The sequence below is a fragment of the Chaetomium tenue genome (genome assembly GCF_020726465.1).
Source record: "Chaetomium tenue strain MPI-SDFR-AT-0079 chromosome Unknown F5144scaffold_3, whole genome shotgun sequence".
Lineage (NCBI taxonomy): Eukaryota > Fungi > Ascomycota > Sordariomycetes > Sordariales > Chaetomiaceae > Chaetomium > Chaetomium tenue.
Window position 1 is genome coordinate 1,329,334 of NW_027117331.1, and position 10,040 is coordinate 1,339,373.

General features: G+C 59.1%; 3 protein-coding genes across 3 annotated transcripts; 2 read left to right on the forward strand and 1 right to left on the reverse strand.

Annotated features, from left to right (window-relative positions):
* Positions 1–1,128: 1,128 nt before the first annotated feature.
* On the forward strand, positions 1,129–4,989 carry F5144DRAFT_566648 (DNA polymerase family A-domain-containing protein). The gene has a single exon (XM_066788564.1). The coding sequence runs from the start codon at positions 1,293–1,295 to the stop codon at positions 4,800–4,802; it is 3,510 nt and encodes a 1,169-aa protein (XP_066644489.1). The 5' UTR covers positions 1,129–1,292; the 3' UTR covers positions 4,803–4,989.
* Positions 4,990–5,395: 406 nt separating this feature from the next.
* On the reverse strand, positions 5,396–8,408 carry F5144DRAFT_628271 (uncharacterized protein). Its single transcript, XM_066792330.1, has 2 exons — positions 7,844–8,408; positions 5,396–7,794 (listed from the first exon to the last, which is right to left on the reverse strand). The coding sequence occupies exons 1-2, from the start codon at positions 8,008–8,010 to the stop codon at positions 5,628–5,630; spliced, it is 2,334 nt and encodes a 777-aa protein (XP_066644490.1). The 5' UTR covers positions 8,011–8,408; the 3' UTR covers positions 5,396–5,627.
* A 161-nt stretch (positions 8,409–8,569) lies between these two features.
* On the forward strand, positions 8,570–10,001 carry F5144DRAFT_628272 (uncharacterized protein). Its single transcript, XM_066792331.1, has 2 exons — positions 8,570–8,776; positions 8,871–10,001. Exons 1-2 carry the CDS (start codon positions 8,689–8,691, stop codon positions 9,539–9,541), a joined length of 759 nt encoding a protein of 252 aa, XP_066644491.1. The 5' UTR covers positions 8,570–8,688; the 3' UTR covers positions 9,542–10,001.
* Positions 10,002–10,040: the final 39 nt, after the last annotated feature.

Here is a 10,040-nt window from a genome sequence, read left to right on the forward strand (position 1 = left end):
AGGCCTTCCTTCCGTTTCGGGTCCGGATTGTTGCCCGGGAATCCCCACAGGCAACCCCATTACTTTCAATTCGTCGTAGGAATTCGAACTCTCTAGCTCGGGTAAGCCGGGCATCGTAGAAGTACCTACCTATATTCTCACTGGATGGGATGCTTAATTCCGCTACTATCGGTGTCGTGTACACGATCAAGCACAGTGTGCATGCAGATATATACGGAGCCTCAGGCCCTCCAACAGATGCTGGTGATGCGTCATCTCGTAACGTCAAATGGTCAAATGGAGCATTTTATTTCTCAATGCTCAGCTGATGATCCAATGGCCGAGAAACCGGGCCCTGGCATCTGTTCATTCCAGTAGAAACAATACCCGGCGTTGTCAGCCAGCCCTGTCTTATATACACGGTAGGAATTCACTTCCTATGGGCAAAAAAGCCGAACTCCAGGTGTAGGTGCCGACGAAACTTTCGATTAGATGAACGAAAGAGAAGTTATCTGGAAGCCCAAAGTCTCTTATTTTTTTTTACTTTACTCAATTCCTTGTATTTAGTTTATTTTGCTCAGTTTCCTTTACCTCTTTTTATTTTCTTGGTTTCTTTACTTTTGTCTATTTCTTGTTTTTTCCCTACCCTTTCGAGTTCTTTTTTTTTACCAAACGGGTAGTTGGGATCTAGGTCGTTCCTGGCTGACAAAGGTCGTTGGCCGCGGGCATCAAACAAGCCTTTGTTTTTATTTGACACAAAATTAGCGACACATCAAAACTCACCGTGGGCAGTCATCGTTTGTTGTTAAAAGGCTTATCGCAGCCTTGCCCTCACAATCCGCAGACGACTGAGGTCGACACATGCACGTGGTTTGCATCAGATGGTCAGCTCAGAAGCGCAGAAACTACAAGTCGTCCGGCAAACTCGGTCGGCGTTGGTATTGAGTCGGACAGTGAGGTGTTGCTCTGTCGATGTAGCTCCTCGTATATTAACAGACGAATGAATGTCTCGCGAGTTATTCGTCTTGGCAAAACGAGCGAGGGCCAAGCTGACCTACCTACCTTGACCTACTGTAATATTTCACTGGCTTAACGTCATCTGGTGGGTCAATTCATGTGCAGTAGTTACCATGTGGAACCCCTGATCTTTCTAAATCTGCCCCCCCATGCATGTCTCACAAACGGCTTTTTTTCGCCGTCATCTATCTCTAGAGTTGATGGGACGACTTTTTCAACTCCAAAAGTCCATACAATCCGCCCCCAAGTTACCATGACTTGAGTGCGGTGCCGCCGTTCATTTTTCGCCGCGCAAAATGCTCGTTTCTATTCGCGGATTGCGAGGAGGAGTTGCGCCCGCCGCGAACTTGGTCCGTCTCGTTCGACATCGAGCTACCACCCCCCATCGATCATGGCGCCGTTCGGGATCGGCTTTGGGTCTTGTCCGGTGGAACTCGACTGCCGATGCTCCAGTAGCTGACCAAAAACAAAATCTCTCCATTCCCTGCGAGGTCCGTTTCAACGACATCAAGGTCCAGGGACTGAGCACCAGCCTCTACAACCAGCTGTTTCCCAACGGAGACACCGCCCCGCCCACCCCCGAGCTCATCAACCTTGCGCAGGACCACCTCACCCGCCACAATCTTCTCGGCAAAAACACCGACAAGACCCCCCCGATCGCTTTCAAGCTACCTCCCCTCGCCGGCCAGACCCTCGATGAGCATTTCCACAAGCTAGGCGTCGACGCGGCGGAGCCCTTCCTAGGGCTCGCGAAACAGTTCGTCAAGTCGGTCCTGCCACCGAAGCCGAGGTCATGGGTACGTCGGAGCGGATGGACCAAGTACTACCCAGACGGCCGCACCGAACAGGTCGATGCGCCGGAGGGGAATATGCTCGCCTTCGACACCGAGGTCATGTGGAACGTAAACAAATTTGCAGTCATGGCCTGCGCAGGCACGCCCGAGGCGTGGTACGCATGGCTATCGCCGTGGCTGTTGGGGGAGACTGAGAACCAACACCAGCTGGTGCCGCTGGGGGACCCGGCGAAGGAGCGGGTGATCGTGGGGCATAATGTAGGATACGATCGAGCTAGGATATTGGAGGAATACGACCTGCAGCAGACGCGGAATTCATTTCTCGACACCATGTCCTTACACGTTGCTGTCAACGGCATGTGCTCGCAACAGCGGCCCACCTGGATGAAACACAAGAAGAACCGGGAGCTACGGGACAAGATCGTCAAGGAGACCGACAACGTCGACCTGGTCGATCTGTTGAACAACAAAGCTTTTTCAGCTGAGGAGGAGGAGCTGTGGGTGGAACGGAGCTCCATAAACTCACTACGCGATGTCGCCAAATTCCATCTCGATGTGACCATCGACAAGGAGCTCCGGAATTCGTTTGGCGGGCTCGACAGGGACGAAGTGGTGGAAAGGCTAGATGAGCTCCTGACCTATTGTGCGGCAGATGTCGCCATCACACATCGTGTCTACCAAGTCGTCTTCCCCAATTTTCTCCGCGTATGCCCGCATCCCGTCAGCTTTGCCGCCCTCCGCCACCTCTCGTCCGTAATCTTGCCCGTCGACAAGTCATGGGACGCCTACATCGAAAATGCGGAGGCGACCTATCACAACCTCTCTAACGCTGTGCAAGAACGCCTGATTCTGCTAACAGAGAAGGCTCTGGAAATCAAGGACGACCCCGACAAGTGGAGCAACGATCCCTGGATGAAGCAGCTGGACTGGTCGGGGCAGGAGATCAAGATGGTCAACGGAAAGAAGAAGGGCGACCCACCTCGGCCGGCTGCGAGACAAAAGATGCCGGGCAAACCCAAGTGGTACAAGGGCTTGTTTCCGACGAGTACCGCCCCGATGAACCTCACTGTCCGCACCAGGATAACGCCGCTGCTCCTCAGGCTAGCGTGGGATGGGTATCCGCTCTTCTGGTCCGACAAGCACGGTTGGACATTTAGGGTACCCCGAGGCGACGCTAAGAAGTACACGGACAAGCTGATGGAGCCCTGCGACTTTGCAGAGGAAACCGTCGAGGCCTTGAAAGAAGATAAAGACCATGTCTACTTCAAGCTGCCGCACAAGGACGGCCCTACGGCCCGGTGTGCCACCCCCTTGGCCAAGTCGTATCTTTCCTACTTTGAGAAGGGAACGCTGTCGTCGGAGTATTCCTACGCGAAGGAGGCGCTCGAAATGAACGCCTCCTGCTCGTACTGGATAAGTGCGCGGGAGAGGATCAAGTCCCAATTAGTAGTGTACCAGGACCAATTACCATCCGCCGCTAACAAATCCGCCCAAGCCAGCGAGGAATCGACAAGCGGCGAACCCGTCGGCGGCTTTATTCTGCCCCAGGTCATCCCCATGGGCACCATCACCCGCCGCGCTGTCGAAAATACGTGGCTAACGGCCTCCAACGCCAAGAAGAATCGTGTTGGTTCGGAGCTGAAGGCTATGGTCAGGGCTCCTCCGGGCTATGCCTTTGTCGGCGCCGACGTGGACTCGGAGGAACTCTGGATCGCTTCCGTGATAGGCGATTCCACCTTCAGAATCCACGGCGGCAACGCCATCGGCTTCATGACGCTCGAAGGCACCAAGGCCGCCGGGACCGACCTTCACAGCCGGACCGCGTCCATCCTCGGCATCACCCGGAACGACGCCAAGATCTTCAACTACGGCCGCATCTACGGCGCCGGCCTAAAGTTCGCCGCTCAGCTCCTCCGCCAGTTCAACCCCAGCCTCAGCGAGAAAGAGACTTTGCAGATCGCCACCAAGCTCTACGCCACCACCAAGGGCACCAAGACCAACCGCAGGGTACTCCACAAGCGCACTTTCTGGCGCGGCGGGACCGAGTCGTTCGTCTTCAACAAGCTTGAGGAGTTCGCCGAGCAAGAGTACCCGCGTACTCCCGTCCTCGGCGCGGGTATTACTGAGGCGCTCAACAGCCGCTTCATCAGCAAGGGTGGCTACCTGACATCGCGCATTAACTGGGCAATCCAGTCGAGCGGTGTCGACTACCTGCACCTCCTGGTCGTCGCCATGGACTACCTCACCCGGCGCTTCAACCTGGCCGCCCGCCTCGCCATAACCGTCCACGACGAAATCCGCTACCTGGTGAAGGACCACGACAAGTACCGCGCCGCCATGGCGCTGCAGGTCGCCAACCTCTGGACGCGCGTCATGTTCGCCCAACAGGTCGGCATCCAGGACCTCCCCCAGAGCTGCGCCTTCTTCTCGGCCGTCGACATCGACACGGTGCTGCGCAAGGAGGTTGACATGGACTGCGTGACCCCGTCCAACCCGATCCCCATCCCGCCCGGCGAGAGCATCGACATCACGGACCTCCTCGCCAAGGGCGACCTAGCCCGCCTCGCCAACGACATGGCCGCGGACCTAAAACTCGACGCCATCCCCTACACCCCGCGCGTGCCCATCATGCAGCAGCTCCGCGCTGCCGAGTCCGCCGCCGCCGCCGCCGACCCGGCCGCCGAGGCCCGCTTCATCCGCGCGCAGATCTGCAACAACGAGGACGAGCTCCGCAACATCGTCCGCGAGACCAGCAAACCCCAGTACGCGAAGCCGCCGTCCGCAAAACCCAAGAAGCCCCTCGTCTACCGCGCTTCGGCCCACCTCATGCCCATGCACGGCGGCCACCAGGTGTCGGTCACCGAGGCGCTGAGCGCCACCCCAGGCCGCTTCCGTTCTGGGACGGGAGGGCTGCCGGTGCCGGGGAAGTGGGCAGGGAGCCCGTATTGGAAAGCTGGGAATAACGGCAGTGGTGGAGTGGGGAGGAGTGGGAAGCTGGGGAGTCAATTTTGAGCGTGTTCCTTGTTGCGTTTCATCCTTGAGGATCCTTTGTTTTTTTATTTTCTTGGATTGTGTATATTTTTGACCATATAATGGTTTATTTTCCGTTGGAAAAAGGAGTGCAGTATAAGATAAGATGGGGAAGGTACGGGGGAGGGTGGTTTTACGGACAGGCGGATGGTCGAACCGGGGAACGGGGGCGGGAACGGGGTACGGGGTCGGGGTTGGGGGCCAGGGGCGAGGGGGGGGGGGCGTATTTGTGTCTGTTGTTACGACTACGGCTTGGGGATGATGTATGAGTCGGGGGGGGGGGGGGTATGTCGGCATGTGGACATGACCTGGGACTGGCTGACTGCGGATTGGAGGGTAGGGGGGGGGGGTTCCAAAAAGGGTCTGGTTCATGTGTACGACCTGCTGATTGTCATCTGACTGACGTTACTCTACGTTTCTTTTGTATGTACTTATCTCTAATGTTGTACCATATGGGTGGGGTGGTGGTAGTCCGGGTACAATTTTAGCGGTTGGATCAATATCAAGGGCATGCCGAGTTAACTTGACAGCACCGAGCGGGAGTCACCATAACATGTCATACAGACTGTTCCGTGTGGATAAAACGGAATGGTATTCAGCCTTTCCCCGGCCAGGTATTCTGTACTCCAAAGCAGATATCTCCTCCGCCAAACTCCTAGCCGGCGGCGGTGTCTCCGCCGGCCCAAACTATATAATCTTGACAGTCTCTCCAAACACACCAACTTCTTCAACCACACCAACCCCAGCCCACACCCATACCTTAACCACCCAACCCACCCTTCTTCCTTCCTCGCCCTAAGCTTCCTTTCACCTCGGCGGATTCGGCAACGGCCTCGGCCCTCCAATCCCCCTCACCACGCCACCCACACCCCCACCACCACCACTCGCACCACCACCCACAATCTGCCTCCTCCCCGCCCCAATGCCCTGCGCCCCCTTATTCTGACTATCCCCGCCCGTAAACCCCGTCCACTGGCTCACATCCCACCGCCCACCAATCCCGCCCCCAATCCCATCCACACCGGCGTCACCATGCCCGCTGCGCGAAGCAGAAGCAGCCCGCGCGGCGGTCTCCTGCTGGGCCTCCTCCCACTCGCGCTGGCGCTGGCGCTCGAGTTCCATCTCGCGCTCGAGGAGGGACTGTTTCTTGGGTGGCTGCTGCTGCTGCTGGGTTGGGGGGGAGGTGGGGAGGGAGGTGCGGCGGCGGGCGTCGGGGGGGAAGTCGGCGGTGGTGGTGGTGTTGGGGAGTTCGCGGGCGAAGGTTTGTTTGGGAGGGGGTTGGGGGGAGAGGGGTTGCTGGTGGTGGCGCTGGCGCGAGGCTTCGGGGGAGGGTTTCCCCGCGAAGACGGGGTTGGGGGTGGGCTTTCCGGCGAAAACGGGGTTGGGGAGGGGGCGTGAGCCGGTGTGTTGTTGGCGGATCGGGGGTGGTGGGGCGGCTTCGACGGGGTCGGGGAGGGGTCGGGGCCCGGTGTGTTGTTTTCGGATGGGGAGGGTTGGTGGTGATGCCACGGCTGGGTTGGGGAGCGGTCGTGAGCCGGTGTGCTGCGCCCGTATCGGCGCCTCGGTTGGGTCAGGTAGCGGGCGTGAACCCGTGTGCTGGGTCCGGATGGGGAGGGCCGGCGCCTCGCCTGTCCGATGGGCCTTAACCATGGGAGGTGGCGACAGAGCGGCGGGGTTGGGCAGCGGCCGCGGCGACGCAAGGGGTGGCGGTGACATTGCTGCGTCATCGGGTTCCTCGTCGTGCTGTTCCAAGTGCTGTTGGTGTTGTGTCCACTGGCTGGCGATAAAGTTGCGCTCGTCGCGCACGCTCCACGAGTCTTGCCTAGAGACTGGCTGCGCTGCTCGGCTTCGCGAACGAGACCGAGCCTTCTTGCCATCGCTGGTGCCAGGCCGGAGAGAGCGTCCCTGGCGTTCTCTCTCGTAGCTGGCTTCGCGTTGGCGCGCCAACTCGAGTTGTTGCTCGAGCTGCCTGATGCGCGCTTGTTCCGGCGTCTCGTCTTCGGCTTGGTACTGGCTGAGGAACTGTCCGCGCAGCTGGGGGTTGCTCTTGCGTGCGTTTTGGCGCTCCTGTTTGAGCCGGGCCTCGGCCTCCTCTTCCTCCCTGCGTCTCTTCTCCTGGGTCAGTTTCCACTGACGTTCTTCCTCAGCCCACTTCCTCTTCTCCTCTTCCAACCGCTTCTGTTCTTGCTCCCGGGCGCGGCGGGTCTCCTCCTCCCACCGCCGTTCCTCCTCCAGCCGGGCTCGCTCTTCCTCGGCCTCGATCTCGGCCTGCCGTCGGCGCTCCTCCTCTTGGCGTTGCCTCTCGGCCTCGGCTTCTTGTTCCTTCCTCTTCTTCTCCTTCTCGGCGAGGCTGGGGACGTGGGGACCGGCACTAGTGATCTGCCGACGGCCACCAAACGCAATCCCTAGGTTCCCTTGGCTTGCGCCGCCCATGTATCCGTACTGGGCAATGTTCCAAGCCGGCGATGTGGCGCCTTCGTGTTCCCTCCTACTCCAGCTGCTGACGGGGGCCGGGGGGCTCGAGGCACCTTGGGTTGGGGATTTGGTAGGGCTCCAGCGCCCCGACCCGGAGTCGCCGGTCCTGGCCGGGACCACGGGGGCTCTGCCGTAGACGGACGACGAGTTATTGCTAGAATTGGAGGTGCCGCGGCCGCCAAGTCCGGTTGGAGTTGTTGGTCCCGTTGGTTCTGGACTCACCATTCCGGTTCGAGCACTCCGCGGACCGATGGCCACCGGGAACGTCGACGGGTTGGCGCGGTTGGCAGCACGGCTGAAGGCGCCGAGACACTGAAGTACTTGAGCGGGATCTTTCTGTTCGTAGAGGTCGACGGTCAGGAACATGTCGTGCTCCTGGAGGTTGAGGGGCGGCGCCTGGCAGGCACGCAGAAAGTGTGAGATGTTCTCCATCTGGACGAAGGGCATGGCCGATTTCTTGAATTTGACTCCCGGAGGACCGACGGCGAGGTTGATGAGTCTAGGGACAATTAGATTTGGACCCAGGTCTTAGTGCAATAGCTACTTACTTGCACAGGGCCACGCCGTCCTTCAGCACTTCAAGCAAGTCGCCACCCGGCAACCTCTCTCCCAGCATTTCTTCGATCCATTGCCGCGCCTCGTTCGCAGCGGCAGGCGTGTACTTGTCGAGGCGCATCCTGCGCAAGTCCTTGTCTAAGGACGTCACCGACGCCATGGTAGGCGAGTTCCTAGGGAACAATTGCGAGTGGTAGTTTTGGCCGAGTTGAATGGAAGAGTGCAAATGCAAATGGCTCGTCGGGCTTCAGGCTTTGGTGGCGTTTAGTTGACGCTGTAATCTGCAATGGCGTCCCAATGGCGAATGGCGGGGTCCGGATCAGCAACTGAGCTGACGCGGCGACGCTCGAGTACCGGCAATCGGTAACTGTATACGACAGCCTGGGAATTTATGGATTTGTTATTTGTTATTGTTCCTGGCAAGAAGCCAACAGAGTTTGAAAGAGCCACCAGGCACGGGGTGGGAGGAATCTGGGTTGTTGTGTGTTGGCAGGGGGGCGCCATTCCAGGTTAATGAGGCACTGAGATCCCTCAAGGGCCCTAAATTACATGTCATTCCAGGCACCCCGCTGCAATTCGACAGTGGGAGCGTGGGGTCTTGGCTTGATTACAGCCACAAATAGCACGGGGGAGGCTGGTGTTGCATCGGATCGTGGCTGGAGCTTGAACCACAGGCTAGCAGATGCGACGGTCCCTCCCGCCTTGGCGACGACGTCACTGGAGCACAGCTCAAAAAAATATCCACTGAAGCTCTGTCGCGACTTGGGGATTTTGCCAGGGACCACCAAGCAACAACCATCCAAACCATTCGGGTTTCAGCGCCCAGACTGCTCATTCCATGTCCCAACCACCAATAACCACGGCCCTGCGGGTCTGGTACAAGTGGAAGGCCCTCCGCCTACCCTGGCGGCGTCGATTCCTCGTCGGTAAGCACCGAACCCCCCCTTCGCGTTCTATCCCCCACCACCCCACCACCCTACAAACCCCCAACCCCAACTAACACACCCACCCACTCATCAGGCCTCGACCTCAACGGCAACACCTACTGGGAATTCCTCGACCGCGGCGTGCCCATCCCCCCCCGCGACCGCAACCCCAACCCCCACAGCCCCCCTCCCCCAACAACCTCCCCCAACACCCCCCCCACCCGCTGGCGGCGCATCGTCGTCTGCCCGCCCGGTACGCACCAAGGCTCCGTCAACCCGCCGCCCGCCTGGCACCAATGGCTGCGACACACACGCGCCGACCCCCCCTCACTCGCCGAGCAGCAGGGCGAGGTGGCGCGGCGGGCGCGCATGCGGGTGCTGGCGGCGGAGGCGGACGCGCGGTGGGAGGCGAAGCCGCGCGTGGCGGGGGATGGGGTGGCGGGGGATGGGGTGGCGGGTGGGGTGCAGCAGCAGCAGCAGAAAGAGGGCAGGTTGATGGGGGTGAGGGTGCCGCCGTTGGATACGGAGAGGAGGGTGGGGCCGGGGAGTAAAGTTTTAGGGGAGGGGGGGAAGTTGGGGGATGACGAGGCCGTGGAGAGGAGGGAGGAGACGTGGAAGAGGATGCAGCAGGAGGGTGGGCGGGAAGGGGGGGAGAAGAGCACATCGGAGGTCAAGGGGCCGGATCCGTGGAAGCAGGCGAGAGGAGGGCCGAGTGAACAATGGCAGCCCAAGGGCTGGGAGCCGGCTGCTAAGGGGAAGAAATGAGGTTGAGGTTGTCGGCTGTGGATTAAGGAAATTGCCCGAGTCGAATGAACACAAGAAGGACCAAGACGACGCAGCAGGCGCCAGGATTTGTGGCATTACGAATATCACCAACCCGGAAACGTATCTGTGTACGAACACTGTATAACCGGGCGACAGCAGAATGTATGATATCTGGGCGATGCGAGTCACTCCCAGGATGGTACATAACGCAACATACTAGGCATGAATTGCATACCCTCCGCTCACTTGCTACTTACGGTTAATCCTTTTCGAAACCGCCCCCGAGATAAACATAGCATGGCGAACGCCCTTCCAGCCATCACCTCCCCAACTTTCTTCATGAGGACAACCACTAAGGATACGACACCCAAGCCAATGTAGCCTACAAATGCGATGTCAACGGTGCAAAAACCAGCGACGGGTATCAAGAAAAACGCCCAAACCCAACCCTCCCAGCCCGCCCAACCCACCAACCAACCAGCCACCAACACCTTACAAA